A 25,270-nucleotide genomic window follows, 5' to 3' on the forward strand; every position below is an offset into this window, starting at 1 on the left:
CCTTTAAGCAAAAGGTGGAAGTTGGGTGCTGAGAAAATGCTGTGAGTTGGTGCTCTTGGATGGAATTCACATAGAATCAAGTTGGAAGGGACCCTGAGGATCATCTAGTCCAGCTCCCTGCAATGCAGGAATGTGCAGCTTTACCCAGTATGGGGAAGTCTGTCTGTTGTTTCCTCATTTTCCAAATAATGCATCAAATGTTTTCAGAGATTTGTAAAAGTACCTGTCAAAGTGGAGTTGGCATTCCAGCCACAGGTGGGAAGCACCTTGGTGTGAGCTGGCCTGCATCACCTGGAAATGGCAGCAAACCAGGATTCCATTAATAAAAGTCTGTTTACTGAACTGAGAATGCATGGGACCGTTCCCAGAGTGCTGTTGTTCTAACTTCTAGACTCTAGATAATATGGAAGTGCTGTATATAAAGTGTTGTGGTGCGGGAAGACAACCTGAGGACAACCTGTGGAGACTGGGAGTGCGCCGGATGTAGTGGACACTGGAGCACAAATTGAAGTAATTATATATTTGGGAAATGCATTCCTATAATTCGACAAAATTGGAGCATCAGTAATGCATATGAGGGCATTGCGGCATGAAGTGTAACCATTCTTCTTTGGTGGGGTTATTTATTTCCAGGCAGGTATGGGAGAGAAGCAAAACACAGAGCATCATAGAACTCTGTGTATATGTGAGTGCTTGGCCATTATGGTATTTTGGTTGTCTGAACCATTTTGATTGCTCAGGATGGCCTACTTAGGGCCACACTATGTATTATGTTAAATGTGCAGCATGCAACTCCCAATGTCTTTTATTTTTCCTTATTTAATCGCAGGTAACAGACTGTTCTTTGGGATCACTGTAGGGGGGGAAGGGAGATCTAACACACACACACACACACACACACACACACACACACTATGATCCTGGTGCAAATACACACATCTGTTTGTTTGAAAAAGATATATATTTTAAATTTCATGCAGAACACAGCTACAACAACAACAACAGCAAAAAACAAAACAAAACTCCTCACTTCCATCATAAACAGAGTCCAACTTCTAAACACATACATCTATAAGGCATTGGGGGAGGTGGGAACATTGGTGCCAATAGGACCTTTGGTGGTGGTGGTGGTGGTGGTGGTTGTTAAGCATTATAGTTTTTTTGGGGGGGGGTCATTAACCTCACAGCTGAGGGCACAAAGGTTGAGATTCCCTTCCCCTCATACTGCAGTTCCAGAGAACAAAAGTGATCCTCCCATACCTGTAATTAAATAAGCGAGGGAAGAACCCACACACATAATTGCATGCTGTGCATTTAGCATAATGTGTGGCTTGGATCAGGGTCTGCATTTTAAAGCAAGGCTGGGGAAGTTTCTCCCAATTGTGTGGAGATGAAGCTCAGAAGAAAAATGGGAACATTGCACGATGGGAGATCAAAGAACTCATGGTGGCATTACAAATGGATGAAACTCAGTGGTTAATCATAGCTGGAGTACACCTAGTGAAATCAATAGACTGGTCGTGAGTAGGACTTAGGTGGCTATTGCCCATAGCTTTTTTCGGGGGGGGAGATTCATTTTGGCTACACAGAAGTGTGTGCTTGTGATGGCTGTGTGCAAAAGAAGTTGTTTGTAGAGTAATGTATTTACATATATCTGAAATTATTCTCCTTTGTAGGCAATGAAAATAAGCCAATCCTGGTAGATTACAAAGCTAGGTTTCCTGCAGTGCCCAAGTACTTTCATATCAACACATCTCATCACACCTGGGGCAGTCCTAACCTAGCCTTCAGCGTGTCTTTTGGGCAGTCACATTCTCTCCCAGGCCATAACTGTGGCAATCCAGTATCCCACCCCAAGTGAGCTGGGTGGTGTGGAAGACTGACCTGACTATACGGTCTCCTTTCAATGGTGCACCAGTATAAGAAAAAAGAAAATGCAGTCCTGGCCCCAGAGGAACACCACCACCACCACGCCCGCCCAGGTTTCCACAAATCATCTTTCTTCCCTGCCTGCTTTCAGTATCCAGAACTGAAAGGAGGTGGACCGTCTGACTCCTTAGCAGCTGCCAGAATCTCTCCCACAAATGCTTCTGACCACTGATATAGTATAGCTGCACTGTGTGTAAGGCTCAGAGGTACTTGGGTAAGAAAAAAGATGGCAGCCTGTTGGACTGATAGTTTCTTTTTAGCACTGGTCTTACATTTGAGTTTATATTTGTTGTTTAGTCATTTAGTCGTGTCCGACTCTTCGTGACCCCATGGACCTCCTGCAGTTTGGTCAGACTCATGTTGGTAGCTTCGAGAACACTGTCCAAGCATCTCGTCCTCTGTCGTCCCCTTCTCCTTGTGCCCTCAATCTTTCCCAACATCAGGGTCTTTTCCAGGGAGTCTTCTCTTCTCATGAGGTGGCCAAAGTATTGGAGCCTCAGCTTCAGGATCTGTCCTTCCAGTGAGCACTCAGGGCTGATTTCCTTAAGAATGGATAGGTTTGATCTTCTTGCAGTCCATGGGACTCTCAAGAGTTTCCTCCAGCACCATAATATATTTTAAAAGAAAATCCTGGCGTGTGGGCCTTGACAGTTTCCCACCTATGCCAGGGGCTAATTCCGGGCCTGGTTTGAAGTATCTCTCTTTAAAAATAAAAATAATCATTTTTTTTATTAAAGGTTTTCGACATAAAATACAATAAAAGTCAAACTAACCTTGAGAAAAATGGGGGGGGGAGCAAGAATAAGAAAAGGAAGAAAATAAAGAAGGAGAGAGAGAAAAGAACAGAACGTAAATACAATGCCTTCTGTCACAATTATGTCTTAATCCTTACTACACACAAAGAAAGAAAGAAAGAAAGAAAGAAAGAAAGAAAGAAAGAAAGAAAGAAAGAAAGAAAGAAAGAAAGAAAGAAAGTGAACCCTCCCAGCAATCACCTGGGAGATTCCCCTGCCCCTCAGACAGGGCCCTTCATCTTCTGTCCATCACCTTCCTGTGTATATATCTTCATTAATCCAAAAAACTGTGGCTCCAGTGAGAAAGGAACTGAAGTCATAATCCCCCAGAGATGCTTGGAGGGTGAGAGAGTAATAGCTGATTATGCCTACGTAACACTTTCTAAACAGAAGCATAAATATCCCGCATCGCACACATGAAATCATTGGCTGTAGTAAGTTTTCCTCCTGTTTACTTGCCAGAATATTTACCCTGTGGACAGCTCATAAGTCATTTAAATATGGCCGCATATCTCTCCTGGTGACTTGGAGCAATCTCGGTGGTTGTAATGCTTGGGACAACTCTTAGTTCAAGATTACTTATGCACAGGCCAGTGGCATAGGAATGGTGTATTATATAGTCCTGAGCCAATCGAAGAGGTGACTTCAACAGTAGGAGCTACAGAATGTGACTGTTGCAACTTTAGCTTCTCTGGAAGAAGGGGGGGGGTGTGTGTGGAAGCTGATGTGCAGCCAGAATGTGCTGAGAATTAAGGAGCATAGCAAGAATGAGCCCTGCAGGTTGAACAAAATGAAGATGTTAATTCTAGTGCATAGCAAAATGATTAAGGATGGGAAAGCAGCTGTTGAGCTGCAGTCTGCCAGAAGAATCCATGTGGGCTGCAAGGTTATGCATCGGTATGTACTGGCTCCTGTGTCCGGTTCAACTTTTCCACTGAAATTGGTGGAACAAGGCTAAAGTGCATGTTGCGTTGGAGATTAATGATTCGTATTTCTTAGTGATCTTTTCTTTCAGAAATGCAGCTGGCAAATTGGCTTCTGTTGGCAGGCAGGGGATTAAGCCTTCTATCCCTACACAATTTTCCTGGTCAAAATCACCCGTCTCAGCTGCTGTTTGCCCCATGAGGAGAATAAATACTGGTGCCTGCTGTTGGTCTCCTTTTGCCATTGCTCCTTTTCTGCCTCCAGTGTTGCTTTCCATATTTTGCAGGGCTTTCAGACTTGTCTTGCAGTCAACAACACTGCTCCTCCTCCTCATCACTTTTTTTCCCCAAATCCTTTTCTTTGCAGAACCTTCCTGTATCTTGATTGCTTTCAATTAAATTGCATCCTTGATGCTGCATATTGTCAAACTGTCAGAACCTTTGTCTTGTTCTCTCCCCCTGCTGTCCCTTTATCTGAAAAAAGATTCCAGTGACTTTGTGTCTGTAAGAAGAACGCTTGGTAGGTTGATTCTTGTGTTCCTAGACCAGCTTTTCTTTTAAGCACCATGTAATCTTGTAGAGCATTGTTGATGTTGCTTTCTGTTTGCATATGAATAGGCAGTGCACAAATATTTGAGTGATGCTTACAGGAAGTTCAGTACTAAAGCTTGTATGTCTCATGCAAAAGCACTTTGGGGGAGGAAACCTTGTCCTACATAATAGTAAATAAGCTATCCTCTCTTGCGTTGCAGCTCATATAATTTATGCAGTTGCACATCTTGCTTAATAAGTGTAAGGCAACTTTATTAATGCTAGGAAAACCTTTACTTTGGGTTTTTTTTTTAGATCTAGAGTTGTCTTGCATAACCTGTTGCTCTCTTGATGTGTCCTTCCTCCTTCCTTACAATATTGCTGCTTTTTACCAGGGGCCTCACCACACCCCATTGTAGGCTTGGTGTTGTAGAACTTGCATTTCCACCCTTGTAAAAACAAGACCCGTGTTGCACAGCTTCCGCCGAGCTGTTGGAAAACTTGGCCTCGTTTCCTGCGAGCCTGCTGTTTCGTGCGCGTTCTTCCTTGCCCAAATGGCTCCCTTTCTTTCCCCTTGCAAAATGCTTGTTGCCCTCACCAGGGCACCACTGTTGCTCATACATTGGGTACGTTGTGCGTTGGCGAGGCATTGTTCCCAGGGAAAGGCCTTGAACCTTTGCCTAGGGGAGATGTTGGCTCCATATGCAGGCTTCCTCCTTTCCATTGCCTGTGTAGTTGGCGGACTGTGAATAGAATGGCAAGCCTTACTTCTCTGGGTTGCTGCTGCTGCTGCTGCTGTTTGGCTGCCGGGGGTTCAAGCTTCTGTGTGTGAGCCCTGCAGTTTCTGGCTTTATAAGTTTGGCTGCCTCCTTATCCGACTGGGAGCACGCTTGCGTGTTGGGTGAATGGTAGGGTGATGTCATTGCAGTGTTCCTGCTGTCAACTGCGTGCTGATTAGCACACTTGGTGTATGGTTAGTATGGGTTATTAGCATAAGACATAGAAATAATGGTGTAGTTGCCGATGTGTGTGTGTGTGTGTGTGTGTGCCTGCGTGCGTGCGTGCAGTAACTTGTGGCGTGACTTGTTTTCACAGCTATTGTTTTGCATTCTGAGAGTCCATAGGATTGCAACTAAATGTATAGTCAGATGCGGGGACTGCTGCATTAGTTTTCCTGGTTATAATGCTACTGTAGTTCCTCTGTTTCCCCAGTTTCTAAGGTCCCTTTTATATACTGCATTACCAGTTGCATTAGGGAACTGCAGCTTTTTCATCGGCACCCCACCAGGTGTGGTGTGACACAACAGCAGGCATGTCATCCCCGTGGTTGTTTTTTACTAATGAACAATTCCGTTTCCCCCATGATTCACTTATGAAAACAGCAGAAAAGAACTTTACTGCCCTAAATTTCATCATGGGAGTGACTGGGAGGTTGGGGGGGGGGGTGATTGATGAAAACCAAGGGGAAATTACAGCACAAAACTCCTGTGATTTTATGGGTAATGGATTTTTACTGGAAGTTCTGGAAGTTCAGCACACAAATGAGTGATAAACTTCCTTTAGATTCCACTAGATTCCCCAAAGTGGCTTTTTTTACCTTGTGTGAAAGAATCACATAAAACGTGAGCATTATCGATGCTGTCTGAATCCAGCCTACATTATACTGATGTTGGCCGTGATGCAAAAGAAGCCTGTAAGAGTAGCCTTCAGGTGGTTCAATGTAAATAGTCCAGAATTCCTCAGCAGTTTTTAATTTCCATAGTACAATACTTCTGCTGACCTTCCGAAGAAAGTGGGTGTGTTCTCTCTCATTTGCCCCTCTTGCTTTTAATATGGAGGTGAGAAGTCTCTGTCCCGTGTTTTTTTTTTATTCTACAAAATTCCAATTTGAGAAAGGTTGCAGTGGCATTCATCAAGATACCAGTTCAGAGAATGCAAGCTGACTTGAGTTTCCAATTGAAATGCAATCTCCTCTCCTTTCAACCCTGCGTGTCCCAGGGTAGGTGTAACTATGTGTTCAGAATGGCCAAGTCTTCTTTCATTGCTGGCATGCTGCTGCTCCTTTCCATGCTTGCAAATGCACACCCAAGAGTGCACATTTCTAGCTCCTCCTGGCAGTGTGCTGAAGAATAATACACTGAAGAAGAAGAAGAAGAAGAAGAAGAAGAAGAAGAAGAAGAAGAAGAAGAAGAAGAAGAAGAAGAAGAAGAAGAGTAGTAGTAGTCTGGATTTGATATCCCGCTTTATCACTACCCGAAGGAGTCTCAAAGCGGCTAACATTCTCCTTTCCCTTCCTCCCCCACAACAAACACTCTGCGAGGTGAGTGGGGCTGAAATACTTCAAAGAAATGTGACTAGCCCAAGGTCACCCAGCAGCTGCATGTGGAGGAGCGGAGACGCGAACCCGGTTCCCCAGATTACGAGTCTACCGCTCTTAACCACTACACCACACTGGCTCTCTGGCAGGCTGTTGGGGTTCCTTGCTTCTCATAAGCTGACATCTGATTCTGAAGCTGCCCTTTGGGTGTGGGTGTGTGAGCGGGGATAGTTTTGCCATGGTCATTAAAAGGCCATTTATTTCTTTGCCGTCTGATTTGAGCAATGCTATGAACATTTGCAAGCTATCAAGGGGTTTGGTACTCCGCTCACAACTCTGCACAAGCAGTCGTAAGTGTATGAACTGGTGGAAATGGGTTTCCTTGACTCTACAAGAGTGCCCACGAAACACAAGCACAACTGATCCCATAAAAACTGTTCTAATAAGGAATCTTCAAATGAAGTGCTTTTCATTTCCACCTTGTGGTTCCCTACTGCAGCCTCCAAACATGAGATAGTATGCCAACTTGATAGCATGTAAGAGAAGTAACTGAAGATCAGTTGTCAACAGGGTGGATAAAAATTACTGGTTTTTTAATGGATTTTTTTAAAAAAATTAATTGGATTTTTTTATATAAATTGGATTTTTTAAAATAAAATGCTTTTGGAGGAAAAATCTTTCTAAAGATAGTTTTCTATTTAAGTTACATTATAGTCCAAAGGCTATTCATCAGGAAATAAGGATTTGTTTTAAGTTTTTCATGTGTGCTAAAACTCAGTCTGAGTTCTTTTTTTAAAAAAAAAAAAGTTTAACCACATCAGTTAACAAGCATGGATATATGCTATAATGTTATTGTTTTAGTTAAATAAATTGTTTAAATTGTTATTAAGGAAATGATTATTTTTCTCCTTCCAATAAAGTACATCAGAAAATGTCCAAATATAACTTATTAATCCTCACAATAATTTCATAATTATCGGTCTATGTATTTCTAATAGTATAACCAAATCAGTTATTTTTTATATAACTGTAAAAGCTACTCTGAAAATTTATTATTCCAAAAATGAAACTTTGTTTGTAAATATTAAGATTATACCAGCAAGTACTGACTTGTGATTTAAACCACCCTGCTTGTCAACAATGATTTTGCATGCATTTTATGTAAACAGAGATGTATCACTTTTTCACCTTGCTATTAGATCACAAAGGAGTTTGGAGGATAAACACTGCTTTTCCTGTAACCACCAAAACTAATTTCTTTCAATGTTTCCCCTTTCTACCCTGTTTCTCATATTTTAAGACATACCCATAAAATAAGACATAGCAGGATTTTTAAGCATTCAAGGAATATAAGCCATACCCCGAAAATAAGACATAGTGATAGGCGCAGCAGCAATGCTGGCCGCGGCAGGAGGAGGAGGAAAAAAATAAGACATCCCTTGAAAATAAGCCATAGTGTGTTTTTTTGAGGAAAAAATAAATATAAGACATGTCTTATAATATGAGAAACACGGTAACAACATAAATTGGGACTTCTTTACATTGTTTCTTGTAAGTGTAAAATTGTTTTGCTTTGATAGTTGTTGAGAACCAAGATTCTAGTGAATATGCACCGGACAGATTTATACTCTGATTCTGCTATGTCGCCTCCTACCTTTTTATTAGACATTGAATTTCAGCTGGAATGGACTTCAAGCCACAAATGATCATACCTTGGCATTTAATGAAACCAAAATGACCCACAAAGGCATATCAGCTTCCAGCACGAATAGGATTTAATTCTAAGTGCATAGGAATTTTGCAGGAACAGCTCTACTTACTTAACCTGCATTTAGGCTGAAACAAAAAAGCCATTTCCCGTTCCTGGGGAGATGTCGTTGCGGGCTGGGAGCAAGCCCTCCCCACCTGTGCAGGGCGGGATCACCCCTGCATCATTGGATGGTCCTCGACCACGTCACCCGTAGGCTGTCCAATTCGAACGGTCTGGGGGTGTGGCGCGGGCTATTTAAACTGCCCATGGCCGAGGACTCGCCCCTGTTTTTCTCCCTGCTCGGCCAGTTCTCCCGCCCTCCCTCCCTTAGGTTAGGCTCTTTTATTTCTTGACCTTGCTGTGGACCTTGGTTGGTCACCTTGGTTGTCCAAGAGGCATGGTAGGAATTTTTCCACTTGGCAAATTGGCACTGGCCATTTGGTTTTTTCCTCCTACCTCATAGCAAATCGTCACAACTTTATAAGGTTTGGCGGTTAGGCATTGGAGTATTAGGTTGAAGGTGTGGGGAGGTAGTGGCCATCACCTACCCCTCCTAATTCAAGGGTATTCTGTTAAAGGAATCCCGGGAGGGGGCGTGGTCTCCGTCCTAAGCCCCAGGGCTAGGGCCATGGCACAACCCCTAGCGGTGACCCTGGGGGAGTCCCTAGTTGATGTGCATCAGCAGGGCTCCCCCTACTGGTGGCTAACCCTTCCAAGACTCCTGCAGACAGGCAGGAGTCAGATATAGTCCTGTGGTTTCCAATGCCAATACCACTCACATTCTGTAACCAATAAAGTTGTGGCCTTTTTCGCCCATTAACCAAAAATACTGTTTCATGTGTCTTTATTCCACTTCCCGGGAGGGTTTGGGACCTTGCCACGCAACTGAGATGTAGTGACTTAAAAAAAAAAAATCCTGAAGGACACCTGAAACTTTGTGAGCAACATGTACAGTATGTAGACTCCAATCATGGGATGAGCTAAGTGCTACCATGGTTGGTGGTAGTTGCTCAGTGGCTTTCTATTTCCATACTTCAGGATTTTTTTAAAAAAAATAAAATAAGGTAAAGTCCAGCCGAAATCAATGAAGCACTTTAAATGAGCAGAGCACGAACTATTTATTGAGCACTGTAAAGGTCATCCCTAAATTTTCTCCCTAGTCAGAGCTTCTTGAATAGAGAGTGGAAAGAAGCAAACAGATGTGGCTTCATTCTTCACTTAGTCTGCAATTTAATGCAGTTATGTAATTGCTTCTTGTGAAAATGGAAAAGCAGGGGTCTAATTTTCTCCATATGCGTTCTGCACTTCCTACGATCATGTCGTATTGTTTGGGAACATATTCCGGTGATAGCTTCGGCTGGAGCATCGGGCAGCAGCGCTCCTATTTCACCTCAAAGCGTAACCTCAATTTTTGCCATGGTATCTCCCCACCCCCCATTATTAATTTTTATTGAAGTTTGTGACATGGTTGTAGTGCAAGAAGAGCAGGCCTATCTGAAATATCAACTGTAATGGATAAACTTTATTTCTTATTTCTTTTAGCGTTCAGAAAAAAAGTATTGGAGAGGCTCTTTCCTACTCCTGTTCCACCTGGTGTGGTTTCTTCGAGTGCAGAGAGCGGCACTGCTCCCAGAAGTCCAGTTTTGGAGCAGGGAGGTCCTGAGAGTACCACAATTTTGCAGCGACACTCCAGTTTAACAGGTATAATATAGCTTGCAGATCGGGAGAACCTGTGACTTAACAAAGGGAAATCTGCTGGACAACTGTCACCTTGATGGAGGTGTTACACGAAGTGAAATAAAATGATGTGCATTGTGCTTAGTTGCACAACAACAACAACAACAACAACTTATTATTTATACCCTGCCCATCTGATTAGGTTTCCCCAGCCACTCGAGGCAGTTTCCAACAAAATATTAAGAATACAATAAAACATCAAACATTAACAACTTCCCTAAACCGGGCTGCCTTCAGATGTTTTCTAAAGCTCAGGTAGTTGCTTATTTCCTTGACATCTGATGGGAGGGTGTTCCACAGGGCGGGTGCCACTACCGAGAAGGCCCTCTGTATCCTTGTAATAAAGAGACGGTGCTACAAAGGCCATTTCTTTTCAGAGGAGTTACAAGGAAAGCATTAACAGGTACATACACTGTTCAGAAAGATGGAAGTGTATTGGCCTGGGTTGAAGTAACCTGGCATGTTAGTGGAACTAGCACAATGGGTTTCCCCCCGCCTCCCACTGCAAACCCACCCCCTTCCCAAATCTGCTCTGGAGGGTCAGGAGAACCCCCAGAACAACTTGTGGTAGAGAGGAGAGGGAAGAGGCTTCCATCTGGCCGACTAAAATGTTTGTGCTGTTGGGAAGGATCAGAAGACAGCCAGTGTGGCATAATGGTTGGAGTGTTAGACTAGGACCTGGGAGAGCAGGGTTAGAATCCCCACTCAGGCGTGATGCTCACTGGGCCAGTCACCATCTCTTAACCTAACCTACCTTATAGGGTTGTTGTGGGGACGAAATGGGTAGCAGGAGAACCACGTATACCACCTTGAGATCCTTGGAAGATAAAAGGTGTTATATAAATGTAATTTTTTTTTAAAAAAAAAATTGAATTCCTCCCTCAATCTTAAACGTTCAACCAGCATCTGCCTAATTGCAAAAGAAAAGTCACCTTTGATGATTTGTCACATCTGTTAAAACACAAAGTGCTGGTAAAGAGCCACTTGGGAATTGCTCTCTCTAGAATTCAGCCAAGAAAAACTAGCACATGCCTGTTGAAGGTAACTGATTTCACATCCAGGTAGGCCATACTCCCCATCACAGCTGCTTCTTAGAGTATAGGCTACACTCCATGGTATGGCCCATGAACTGCTGGAAGCATTGTGTCAAATTTGTTTGATGTTTCTTCATCTGGCATTTTCAGGTTGTAACTCTTGGGTGTTACCCATAGTTCACTGTTCCAAGAATCATCTCAAACCAATGATCAAACCAATCATGGACTGTCCTCCCAAAGCTTGGCTTGTTTGCCATATGCTCTTTCCTTCTGCCTTGTTATCATGGTGAGCATCTGAGGTGGGGGGTCATACAGACCATGTGTAAGCATGGCTGTTGGGTTTAGACATAATGCCAAAACATAATTAAAACAAGCCACATGTGAGCTAAGCCAATGTAGTAGGCATTGGTGCAACCATTTGAACTCATGATTTAACCCAAGCCATTCAAATGTGTATTTTAAATACAGTGATAACCCTTCCCAAGGAGATGAAACCGCAGAATTCATGTGCTTACTGAGCATGTCCAATATCTAAGAATGTAGTTTTTAATAAAGAGAGAACATGCTTCCTATTCTCTCTAATTGCATTCTTGGTGAACTCTTTATGAAACAGAATACCGTTTAGTGGCTTTTTACTTAACACTTTATTAGAGTTGCACATCAAGTAAACTGAACATAGACGCCCCTGAGTTCAATGGGTTGCGCCACATTTAACCCTTTGACACATCCAGTGCAGAGTTAAATGTCAGATTAACTTAGTTCCAGCTAAATTTTTGGCTTTAATGTGAACTCATGATCCATATTAATGTGAACTCATGATCCATGGCTTTAATGTGAACTCATGATCCATATTAACTTAGCATAAATTCTGTTCATGTTTCCAAAAGCTCATGGCAAAGGATGCACATTTGGACAGGAGGGTGCTGGTCTTGAATGAAAAGGTCCTAGCAACATCCTCTTAGAAACTTGGCAAAGAGGGTACTTTAAAGCACATCTTTTTTAAAACAAACCTAGCATTTTAATACTGTAACACTAATACATTTGACATTTGTTGGGAAGAATCCAGTCGGCAAACTAGGGAAGCTTTTGATTCCACACACACACACACACACACACACACACACACACACACACACATACACCCCAGGTCAACTGATTCTCCCTTGCAAATGGTTTCTGCGCCTTCATTCATGTGGCCAGGCAAATTCAAGTTTCAAAGCACAAGCCTGTAAACATATACAAAGACTATAAACGCACTGGTTGTGTAGGCGGTACTCTCCTTTTCTGTACAACTTGGGGAGTATTTTTCATGATAAACCTCTAGCAGGAAGAACTGTAATTTTTTATTATTGGATATCCTGTCATTCAAAATTACCAGGAAACAGAAATCTCTTGTTATACAAATAATAAGAAATGGTATATGTCTCGCAAGAGTGGCATATTTATTGCTGGAACCAATAACCCAATGCCACAATAAATCTTGATTTTAGCATGACCTTTCTGATTCAATGTAGGCACATCTTCCTAAGTTACGTTTACATGAATTGATTATGTAAGTGCGTAAATACCCCTTTCTTTTCTTTTTTACTACTTCAGCAGTACTGTTGTCTTAGACCTGGATAATGTTTGCATGCATTTTCACAAGCCTCTACTAGAAGCGTTCAAAGTTTCCCTGATTCCAAAGACTTGAGTATCGGTGATATATTGGCACACAAGGCAAACCTCCTCTATACCTATTCATCAGGAATTTTGGCAGCACAATAATGGAATAAACAACTTTTCAAACTGATTAAAACAATCCGTTTTAGCAGTTAATTACTGTGGCAAGAAAGAGCAACGGACTGCAATTACTACATTGCAGAGCAGACTATGACATTTTAAATACCTTTCAATCAAGAATTTGTTTACTGGTGACTGATTTTATGATAACTATCAATGTGATGGTTGATTATTCATAATGTTCTGAGGCCATTATTATTTTTCCCATTTGGATCCACAAACTGCTGTTTTTAATTCTGTCTCTGTTTGGACATCTTATCTCTTTCCCAATGCCTTCAGAAGGTTATCTCTAGAGACCCAAAATGACCATTACAGTTGGGCTTTCTCTTCATTTGGCATCTACAATGGGGTGGAATAAATTGTTCCCCGACACACACACTCCTCCCTCAAATCTTCAGAAACTAGATGACAACACAGTGTTCTGTTTTTGAATGAACTTTCTGCAGGGATATGAGCCTGCCCCAAAAAACCTCCTCCCCCTCCGCAAGAGCCTGTTTGATATTATCCAGCGGAGTCTAACACCCTTTAACTTTCGCGTTTGCTTCTCATTAATTCCAGCACTTGATTTAACACCTCATTATTAATCAACAGTGATAGGAGAAATTGGATCCGAGACTTGGCAGTTTGAGGGATTTAGCATGAATTTAGGGAAATGAATTTACTTGAATAGTTTCAATTAATTTTGCCTTGATGTCTTGTCTTTTTCAGACTGCATGATTAATCAGTTTGTATTTATTGTGCTGCATTTATTTCTGTTTTCCGTTCGCGACCTCTAAAAGAGTTGGGTTTAGACAATGCAAGGCGCAGGGCGGGGTTAGTATTTTGATGCTGTCCGAAACAAATAGGCAGCAGTGATGAGATGAGCACAAGGAATTCAGTCTCCTGAACCCTGTGAAATGTCCTAATTTCTTCTGCTGAACAAAAGAAATTAAGGTGTCTCGTCAAGATCTATGAGAGGCCCTGCTCCTTGAAGTCTGCAATGTGCACAGAAAGCTGACACGACCTCGTGAAAGCAATCATTGTGGGAGTAGGCATTCCTTCAGCTCTGTTCGGTTTCTCAATAGCTATAGATTTAATGGCATAACTGAATTTTGGTGAGTGTGGCCAAATTCTATTAAAGCTGTCTCCTTAAGATGCTTTTCAAAAGTGTCCTGTAACTTCTTTGGAGTGGGGTTCCTTATGTTCTTTTCATCCACTCTGCAAGGTGATTTGTGAGAGAATTGCTGTCTTTATTAATGCGCGCCATAGATCAGAGCAGCATTTAAGCGTAATTATGTTTTTTGCAGTAGCATTCCCAGCCCCCCTCCCTTTTCCTTTCTTTTAATTTTTATTCAAGCTTGAAAGAACTGAGAAAAAGCATATACAGAAATAAACATAAAAATTCAAGCATTTTTAAACATTCATTTTTTAAAAAAACATAAAGAAGAGAAGGAAAAAAGGGAAGATAAAAATTTGTCTATCAGCTTAAAAACCGATGTAAAATTCTTACTTCATAATAACATCCAACTTTTCTACTTGCCATAAACTAACCTTTTCCCCAGTCTTTCAACCCTGTTTACGTAGTTCTGACAAGGTAAGTGGGAAAGTTCATGACCGTTCTGCGAAATTGTTCACGTGAAAAAGCACAGCCATAATCAATTGGTGCACATTTCATTAGTCAGGTACCTCAATTTTTCTTAAAGATAAGATAAAGTAAACTGATAAAGTGATACCGTGAGTCGCCCCCCACCCTGCCCCCAGGGTTCTTTTAACTGGGCATCACTGGTAAAGCAGATTTGCTGTTTTTATTCGCATGGAACAATTTCTCAGTCCACCTGCTTCAGTCTGTGTAGCTTCTTCCTGCGGATGAGGGCAGCCAAACTAATTTCCCCTGGTTTTTGTCTCTGCCAGAGCAGTGCAGCCAACTTGAATAAACAGTTTTGTTGTTATCTTCTAGGTGAAAAGAGTGCGAGTCTGCCTCCGAGGAAAATGTACACAGTGAATCCACCCCCTGGAGATTATGTACCAGCTGCTAATAACGAACCCAGCAATGGCAGCTCTGAGAGTGAAGACAGCGATGCCAATACTCCAGGTGAGACATTTTTCTTGACCGGGTCCCCGCCCCCCTGAGGTCATTGTTTAAAGCTGAAAGTTACAGGTGAATGGTAAATTTATTCCCAAGACTCCCTTTACCAGACCTCTCGCTTCCTTGCTTTATGCATTTCTTTGTTGCTCTTTGGCATAATAAGGTGGCGCTGTCTTAATTCTTCTGCAGGCCTAATGCTTCGGTTGAGTAAATCCCATTATTAATGTTATACCTAGAGTCTTTATTCATGTTAATCTGTGCTGTTTTTCTAGAAAAGGAGGTGCCAGGTGACTCACCATGAACGCCTCTTTTGTTCTCTTATATTGGCAATGGCGCCCACCTGAAAGGTGCCAGAACTGAGTTCCGGCTGGAAGATAAGCCCTGATGTTAACTAAGGGGGGGAAGGATACCTACCATTGACCTTACTAAACTGTGGATCAGGCTTCAAATATATATTTCTATATGGAGGAACAGGGTTTCAGGGTCTTTGAATGGGGTGCAGTTTGGTCTTTCAGATTTCAGCAGTGCCCTGTACAAGGCCAAAATTTGGCGTCTCCCACCTTCTGTTCAGCTCAATTCTCTATGTCAGAGTTGCAGCGCCCCCTAGGCTCCTCCTCTGCTCCAAAGTACTAAAGATTTTGAATGTGATACGTACCGTGTTTCCCCTTTTTTTAAGACGTAGTCATAATATAAGCCATGGCAGGGTTTTTATGCATTCGCGAAATATAAGACATCCCCCGAAAATAAGACGTACCTTGTTGCTTTCCTTTAGAGCCTCGGAGAGGCTTGAGGCCAGATGGGAGGGGGCCCGAATTGTGCTCGGAAACGTACTGGGAGCCCTTTTTTTTTTGGACGTATTTAAGAATTACAGGTACAGACAAATTTGTCAGTAGCAAAATATGGCACGATCAAACTGAGGATGCCACACATTTCTGTATCCCATTATTCCTGTCCCCTGTTACTTGGGCAGATGTTTGATAGCCTAGGCAGAATGAAAAGTCTGATTCATGGCAAGCTTGTCTAGCCAGAGACGGAGGGAAAAAAGGACCAATAAAGTATAGCTAGGTGACTGTATTTCAGTATATATCTTCATTCCTCTGTGTATTTTTTCTATATGCTTTCAAGCTTCCCCACTTTATTTAGGATAAACATTACACTTCTCTACTCTGTCTGTCTCTAGCTTTATTAGCCATGCATCCTTGTGAGTGGACAAGGTTATAATTACGGGTACTTAGAGCTAAAAAGCCTTGGTTTTATTTATTTCTATTTCAGTTTTGGCATGGAGCCTGTGTTTGGGACAGCTTTTAATTCATAGCCTATAGCTGCTCCTTTTTTCTGCCCAGCTGAAATCTAGCGTCCCAAAACTGTTCTTCTCTGCCCCACTTTCGCCATTGCAACCTATCCATGATCTGCCCCCTTTTGGCCACTGCATAGAATCCATGACCCAGGTGAGATTTCATGTCAGTGACATGCAGCTGCCATTTATCAGGTTTATTGCTCTTACCTGGGCGGTATGTTTCTGACTAGTGTTGTTGCACAGGGTTCTAATTTGCATGGTTGACAGAAGCAGGAGGTGTTTGCACTTCATTTCCTGTTCCTCTTCTCTATTTCCCACCATCAGTTTGTCCAAAGGCACTCCTCTGCTGCATCACACATTTTGCAGAATGTCATTTATTACAGCAGGATTACACAATTTAATTAGTATAATTAGGGGCAGCATGCACAAGATGTTAGGTTGACCTTACTGGCAGGTCACTTTTGACCCATTGTTTGAAGCAGACGGTGGTTTAATGCGAACAAGCAGAGTGCTCTTGCACGTTCTTCAAAGTTTCCCGCAGCGTTCCTCCCTTGCTTGCAGACAAAAGAAGCCACAGTCTGACTTGCCATGTCATCAAGACCTGGGCACTTTTGTTTCTTCCAAACAAGCCACAAGCAGTAACCAAGGTTTTTCTTGGCTTATCACCCAGGGGTGGGGGGTGGGGGGAACCAAGCTCAGGTCTGGATGACACAACTATTGCTTGCTTAGTCCACCAAGGTGCTGCAGGAACATTTGAGCAGCTTCCTGCTGCTCTCTCACATGAAACCAATGTTCATTAAAAACAATGTTTTATGCTTCAATGTGACTTGCAAACTGGGCCATTATGACGCTAGAGTATAATTTTTGAAAGCTGCCTTTTGCTAAATTTTCAGACGCTAAACTGAAAAATTCGGCAATAGCTTCTTAAAAGAGAAACCTTGCAAAGTGCTCAGTTTCTTGCAAAGTGCTCGCGGGAAATGATCATACCTTTTAAGGAACTTGGGGGGAAATAGAGGGTTCTAAATGAAATGGATTCAACAAGCATGAAGTTGCAAGAAATCTTATGAGAACTTTTTTAAATGAAATTTTTGCTTTCAAAGCATCCTTCCCCACTCCAAACATTTTGAATAAGTAAGTTGATGGTTTTGACAAGGGCATTAATGTAGTGTTAATTTTGAGCCACAGATAAGCTATCATACATCAAATGCCGGTACCTAAATCAATAACTTGGTGGCTTCAAGCTGTTTAATCTTGAACTCTGGCTGTTCCCAAAGTATTTTTTTGTGGTTATCTATTTACTTAAGAACACTTCTGTAGGATAAGCTCCTTAAGGCACACCATCTGGCTTATAAAGGAACAAAGAGTGAAAGCTTTTGACGGGGAAGTAGCATTAATCATGTTTGTTCTTTGTTGTGATGTCACAACACAGCACTTCTTATTAGTAATAATAACATTTTTGAGACTAAGAATTCACGCTGCAAGTTGTAATCTGAAGCTGCATTTGTGCTTAATTGTTAGACTAATATATAATTATCACTACTGTACGACCCGGAGGGGGGGGGGAGGCTTACAGTACTTGGATTTTAACCTTGTTTTCCTATTGCAAACGTTGGTGTTTGTGCTATCTCTTAATGCTGCTCCTTCCCAGTCAGAGACGGTTTCTGAATACCAGTTTCTGAAAACTGCAGGAGGGGAGAGTGTTCCTGTTCTTGGGTCTTGCTTGCAGGTTCCCCATGGATATCTGATCGTCCACTGTGAGAACAGGGTGCTGGACTAGATGGGCCATTGGTCAGATCAAGCAGGCTCTCATGTTCTTGTGTCTAAATGATGCCTTCAGTAGCCACGTTGATTTGTTAGATTCTTTATTCTGCAGGACAAAGGCCTCTGAACCTAAATCTGTAACATGCAAAGACAATGGGTGATAATCCCAACTAAGTCATCCTTGGAGTTAATTCATGGGCGTACCCAGTGAGGGGCAGGGGGGGCAGCTGCCCCCCAGAAGAAAAAACAAATAAATACCGTATTTTACGGACCATAACCACACTTTTCCCCTCCGAAAACTGAAGGGGAAAAGTCGCTGTGGGTTATGGAAATTGGGCTGTGGGGGGGGGAGAAGCAACAGGAATGTGGGGGGGGGAGAAGCAGCCTGAAATCGGGCTGTTTTCGCCCCCTCCGCGGCTGCAGACAGTGGGGAGGGCAAGAAGCAGCCTGAGCCGGGGGGTGGGGGTGGACGGGAGCTCCACCCTTCCTTCCTTCCATCCTTCCTTTCCCCCTCTTTCTTCCTTTCTCTCTCTCTCCCTCTCCCTCCCTCTCTCCCTTCTCTCTCTCTCTCTCACCACTTCCTTCCTTCCTTCCCTCCTTCCTTCCTTCCTTCCTTCTCTCTCTTGCCCCCCCCCCCTAGTTTTGATCCTGGTACACCCCTGAGTTAATTGGCATCCATCTGTCTTGAAAGACAAAGGAGTGCATCTCTGGGGGTGAAGTCAAACCTCTGAATCGCAGCCCCCAAGTGACCTCCCTGGGTTGTAAGCCTGGGCCATGTGTATGGAGGTCCTGGTCTGCCCAGATGTGGCCCAAAGGAAAGCAGAACGGCGTTTGGCACCAGCTTGGCTGCAGGGGTTGTACAGGGATACGTTGGGTACCTCCCAACAGGTGATGATGATAATTGGTTGCGCCTTGAACTGATGCTTACATTCTTAAAATAGTTTTTTTTTTTAAAAAAAAAAAAACCCAGAAAACTTGAATCTCTCTTTCAGAGACCAGAAAACCCTCAGGTATTTGATGCAAGAGTGACATCTGCATGTTGCAATATGAGGGCTCACTTATTGATATTTCATAACTCTGCAAATTTATGCACCAAGATACTTAAATCTATTTCATGTTCTTAATCCACATCTAGGTTTGATAATGATAAAGTAATGGCATATATTTTACTTTACTCGCAATTTAAGGGTGTTTCTCCCCCCACCCCCGGGCAAGGGGGGGGTGGTATTGTTGCCGCAGCCTCCATATTTCTGGAATGCCACATCTCTAGCATCATACAAGGTGGACTTTACTTGCAGATTTGTTTCTATTTTCACTTGCAGTTTATAGCACTGTCGGACCTAGGATCATTTCGGGGCAATGCATACAAGCCCTGCCAACCCAAACATGGAAGAGCTTGCATACATGGTGGTAGGCGTGTGTGTTGTGTTTTCTTTTCAGCACACTAGGGTTTAGCTGAATCATACAAAGTAAGAGAAAATAAAATGCTTCTGAACTTGGAATACCTTTTCATGTACCACAGAGTAACCATGGTAACCACATGTCTAGCATCTCTTGTCAATACCTTTGCCTATTCGCTGGGCATGAAAACTTCCACTGTTCAACATCCTTAGATGACCGAGACTGGTTTTCAGATTTGCTCAGAGTAGACACACTGAAATTAAGGCACATGACTTAAGTTATGTCTAATAATAATAATAATAATAATAATAATAATAATAATAATAATTTATTATTTATACCCCGCCCATCTGGCTGGGTTTCCCCAACCACTAGGGCGGCTTCCAACAGAAAAATAAAACACAGTAATCTATTAAACATTAAAAGCCTCCCTGAACAGGGCTGCCTTCAGATGTCTTCTAAAAGTCTGGTAGTTGTTTTCCTCTTTGACATCTGTTGGGAGGGCGTTCCACAGGGCAGGCGCCACCACCGAGTTTCAGCGAGTTTAGTTTTCGATTGAATCCTTTCTGTGCTTCAGAGCAATTCCTGCAGAAATAGGTTTTTGTTCCGTATTTCCAGTAGGATGGTCATGAATGATGATGGTCGCTAGATAATCATAATATATTTATTTGCTGTGCAGGATGAGGCAGCAACAAATATGCCACTGATACAGACCTTACCTCGATGTTGTTGATAGACCCTGGTTTAAAACTCTCAGAGATAGAGGAGTTTCAGGGTTTTTTGCTGCATTTGTAAGAGAACTGACCTGATTCACAAGTCCCAGACCGATACATGGATCAGAATGTAATTATCTTTTGCGCTTCTTCAAAAATTTCCGATACAGTATGTAAAAAGAAGAAGAAAGAATATACAATTCAATATATATTTTAAATATGATTTTTATATACTGTATGTATACAAATGCACGCAATCGACTTATGAATGAACACCTGCACACCTAGCTCTTTGTTTCGTGAGAAGAGTGCCTGACATCTTTGAGCTATTGTGCTGAAATAGCCTATTAGTGTCCAAGAAGAATCCGACATCAGCTACTTCATCTTGGGGGAGGAGTGGAGAGGAATATTTCTGAGATTCTCCCTGCCCCCCGCCCCTTTGCTTTAAACAACCTTCTGCAATGCTTTAAGATGCTTGCCTGTGTCTCTTCTTTACAAAAATTCTTTGTCTTTTCAAATTGTGATGAGTGTTGAAAAGTGCCACTCCTGATACTCATTGTGTGAGACCCAGATTGGCCTTGTACCTGGGATGGGGTGTGTGAAGATGGCTACAAAGGCAGAGAGGAACTGTGGGAGAGACATGACTGGTTCAGTGCCATTATCCAAAAAAACAACAACCATCCTGTAAGGAGGCCAAAGAAACAGAATCCTTTGTAGAGCTTCACAGCGTTGAGAGAAGCCCAGCATACCTGCCTCATGAAGTTGCTAGCAGTTACATCTGGGGGCTAGCATATCCAGGAGTTGTGTGTGGACAAGGTGACACACATTTTGTTTATTTAAGGCATTTTAACCATAAAAAAGTTGGGACCCAGGTGACGCTGTGGTTAAACCACTGAGCCTAGGGCTTCCTGATCAGAAGGTTGGCGTTTTAAATCCCTGTGACGGGGTGAGCTCCCGTTGCTTGGTCCCAGCTCCTGCCAACCTAACAGTTCGAAAGCATGTCAAAATGCAAGTAGATAAATAGGTACCACTCCAGCGGGAAGGTAAACGGCGTTTCCATGTGCTGCTCTGGTTTGCCAGAAGCGGCTTTGTCATGCTGGCCACATGACCTGGAAGCTGTACACCGGCTCCCTCGGCCAATAACGCGAGATGAGCGTGCAACCCCAGAGTCGGTCACAACTGGACCTAATGGTCAGGTGTCCCTTTACCTTTACCTTTTTAACCGTAAAAACCCTGCATTTTTTAAAGCCACAGGCACAACCCATGAGGTGGGGTGAAGAGCCTGCCTCAGGCAGCCTAAGTGCAGGAGGCAGCGTTCTATGGCGTTGCCACTCATCTTCCCTGCCTCAGGGAAGCAACACTTGGGGAAGCGCCTGGCTCCCACTGAGTTCGGCAAGAACCAGAGGGCGATGGTGGGGCTGGAGGCGGCAATTCCCCTGTTGCCTCAGGCGGCAAAACAGGACAGGCAGGGTTCAGATCAGGCATGGAACCTGAGGCAAATGATGATTGACACTGAATGATACACATTTACACGTAAGTCAGCCAACAGGTGCGCTGTTCTACAGTGAGCTGCACCTGTCATACTTAAACCACTCTTTCCATTTCTCCTTCCCCATGATTAAGACATACAGCGGTACCTCGACTTACGAACGACTCAACAACCAAATCTTTCGACTTACGAATGGGGCTGATGGCCGCGCATTTACGAATGTTTCGACATCCGAAAGGAAACCGCGCCGGTTTTAGATAGGGATTTTTCGACTTATGAACTTTTAGATATGGTTTTTAGATAGGAATTTTATCGTTTTCCAATGCATTCCTATGGGAAATCGCGTTTCCAATGGCGTTTTTCGACTTACGAATTTTTCGACAACTTACTCAGAGCAGCCACCTCAGGCCTGTTCTATGTAGAAGGATAGGGAAATCCACAATATTTATTGGGAATGATATTTTTAAAGGAATCTATGAGTAACAGTCCTCACCCCTCGCCAAGTTTCAATCAGTTAAAATTTTGGGTTGTATTCAACTAACTTTTACCTAGAATAAACCCATTGAAATTAATGGGACTAAGTTAATCATGGCCACTCCTTTCACTGAGCCTCTTCTTGAATAAAAGTTAGCTGAATGCAACCCCCCCCCCAAAAAAAAACCCTCCTAGGAACAAGTGAGCAGTAGCGCTGTAGAATCCACACTATATTTCTCCTAACTGTACCATAAACCTAAAGGTTTATCTAGGGAGGAGATTCATTGGCTGCTTCTGTATAGCTCCGCTAAAATAGTAGGTATTTTTTTTTTTGTCCTTCACATAAAAGAAAAAAGCCCACTGGAAGCCATGCAATAAATTCATTCCTAACAGCTAATCAATATTACTGCCTGAAAGTTTCGACACAAATTACTTCCACTCTGGGTTTCTTAGCTTAGTGCAAGATTCCTGATTGTAGTGAGTCTGGTTTCTGGTTTGGCCACCTGCTACACCCGCTGCGGTAGGAAGCATATTTTGTCTGTGTGCCTTTGGACTTTTTTGTCCTCTCCTCACCCTTTCCTCTTCAGCCCTTCTGTAATTTCCCACTCAGTCATGCATGTTCTTTATCAGGCAAAATAATGTTTGTTTGCTGATGCCCAAGTTGGGCTCTAGTGCTGTTCAGGGTGGATTTGATTTAAATTAAACTGATTTAAATGACTAGTCAGTAAGACTTGATTTAAAACTTCTTTTTTTACAGAAAGATTCATTCTAGCTGGTATAATCTTAATATTTACAACCAGGTTTAGTTTTTGGAATACTTGTAATAAAATTTTCAGAGTAGTTTTTACAGTTATATCAAAAATTACTGATTTGGTTATACTACAGTATTAGAAATACATAGACAGATAATTTTGAAAATATTGTGAGGTTTAATAAGTTAACTGTTTATATTTTTGGACAACCTTTCTGCTGTACTTTATTGGAAGGAGAAAAGTTATCATTTCCTTAATAACAATTTAAACAATTTATTTAACTAAAACAATAACATTATAGCATATGTATCCATGTTTGTTAACTGATGTGGTTAAACAATTAAAAAAAACTTAGCACACATGAAAAACTTAAAACAAATCCTTATTTCCTGAGGGATAGCCTTTGGACTATAAAGGTAAAGGGACCATTAGGTCCAGTCATGGACGACTCTGGGGTTGCGACGCTCATCTTGCTTTACTGGCCAAGAGGGCCGGCATACAGCTTCCAGGTCATGTGGCCAGCATGACTAAGCCGCTTCTGATGAACCAGAGCAGTGCATGGAAATGCCGTTTACCTTCCCGCCGGAGCGGTACCTATTTATCTACTTGCACTTTGATGTGCTTTCGAACTGCTAGGTTGGCAGGAGCAGGGACCAAGCAACAGGAGCTCACCCCGTCGTGGCGATTTGAAACGCCAACCTTTTGATCGGCAATCCCTATGCTCTGTGGTTTAATCCACAGCGCCACCCGCCCCCCCCCTTTGGACTATAATGTGACTTAAATGGAAAACTATCCTTAGAAATATTTTTCCTCCAAAAGCATTTCATTTTAAAAATCTAATTTAATTTTTTTGAAAAAATCTGATTTAAGTAATAATAATTTTAAAAATCTGATTTTTTTAAAAAAAATCATTCATTTTTATCTACCCTGGTGCTGTTAGATGCTTGAATGTCACTCCTGAAGGTCTTTCCTTATCCAGTGGAATCCAAGGTGTTGGACAAGCCTTTGGGCTCACCTGGTGATGGAAGAAGGCTATTCTTCTTCCTAGACCAGGGGTATGCAACCTAAGGCCCGTGGGCCGGATGCAGCCCAATCGCCTTCTAAATCCGGCCCATGGACAGTCCAGGAATCAGCGTGTTTTTACATGAGTAGAATGTGTCTTTTTATTTAAAATGCATCTCTGGGTTATTTGTGGGGCCTGCCTGGTATTTTTACGTGAGTAGCATGTGTGCTTTTATTTAAAATGCATCTCTGAGTTATTTGTGGGGCATAGGAATTCGTTCATTCCCCCCCCCCAAAAAAAATATAGTCCAGCCCACCACATGCTCTGAGGGACGGTGGACCGGCCCACGGCTGAAAAAGATTGCTGACCCCTGTCCTACACAATAACTGATGGAGATAGAGGTTATTCCTTGAGCTGAAGATAGGCCTTCTCCCAAGGGAACCAGCTGACAGAAGTTAGTGACTTTCCACTGTCACCTCAGCAGAGCATCTCCCTTCTCCTCTCAGACCTCTCTGTTCCATATGGTCATGGATCCTTCTCCTACATATGCAGTGGTACCTCTAGTTATGAACTTAATTCATTCCGGAGGTCTGTTCTCAATCTGAAACTGTTCTTCACTAGAGGCGTGCTTTCACTAATGGGGCCTCTTGCTGCCGCTGCGCTTGCCAGCACACGATTTCCATTCTCATCCTGGGGCAAAGTTCTCAACTTGAGGTAACTCTTCCAGGTTAGCGGAGTTTGTAACCTGAGGTGTTTGTAACTCAAGGTACCACTGTAGACTTTGGTCAGGAAGGAGGTGCCTGCTGAGCCCCACAGTAGTTGATTACCTATGAAAGCGTATACTATTTCTGTATTTTGCTTCGTTTTTATTGGTGCTGTTGACTTCAGACCTTTCAAAAAAAAAAAGGTGCACGAGAAACTCTACTTTTATTATAGACTGATTCAAAAACTGCCTTGATTGAGCCTGTGTTGTGTAATGCTTAAGGCAATGGAGTGAATGGGAGTCAAGAAATCAGATTAATTTTGCCAATTCCTTCCATGCCACAGAATTGAAGCAAGGATAATTATTTACTCTAGTAAAATGTTGAAAGAGGTGAGCAATTACCTTTTGTTTTCTGCCCATACTGTTTAAGTCTGAAAGCCTGCCTGGAAGCAAACTGTATTTTTCATTTATTTATTCACTTGGAAGCATTTCTAAACCACTTAATATTTCAAAAAAATTCCAATCAGTATGCACCATAAAAGCAATATTCATTAAGATTATCCAAATCAATAAAAACAACTGTATAAAAACATAGTTACAGGTAGGTAGCCGTGTTGGTCAGAGAGTTCCTCCTTTATTAGTTTAGTTGGTCTCTAAGGTGCTACTGGAAGGATTTTTTTTTATAAAAACATGTAAAAGTGTGCTATTCTACAATATTTTTTAATTTTGTTTTTGCCAACCCAGTGGACGGCGGTATGCATAGACATCACCAACATGTAGATAATCTCAAATCGCATTTTGGTAACCTGAAAGGCTTT

General features: G+C 42.4%; 1 protein-coding gene across 1 annotated transcript in view; it reads left to right on the forward strand.

Moving 5' to 3' along the window:
- The window catches only part of ERICH1 (glutamate rich 1), a 51,286-nt gene that overhangs the window by 751 nt on the left and 25,265 nt on the right, over nucleotides 1–25,270 (forward strand). The window contains exons 2-3 of the mRNA XM_035109940.3: nucleotides 9,787–9,945; nucleotides 14,731–14,865. Coding sequence (XP_034965831.3) covers nucleotides 9,787–9,945; nucleotides 14,731–14,865 — 294 coding nt within the window. The remainder of the gene's footprint in view (nucleotides 1–9,786; nucleotides 9,946–14,730; nucleotides 14,866–25,270) is intronic.

The sequence above is a fragment of the Zootoca vivipara genome, chromosome 3 (genome assembly GCF_965207765.1).
Source record: "Zootoca vivipara chromosome 3, rZooViv2.hap1.1, whole genome shotgun sequence".
NCBI lineage: Eukaryota > Metazoa > Chordata > Lepidosauria > Squamata > Lacertidae > Zootoca > Zootoca vivipara.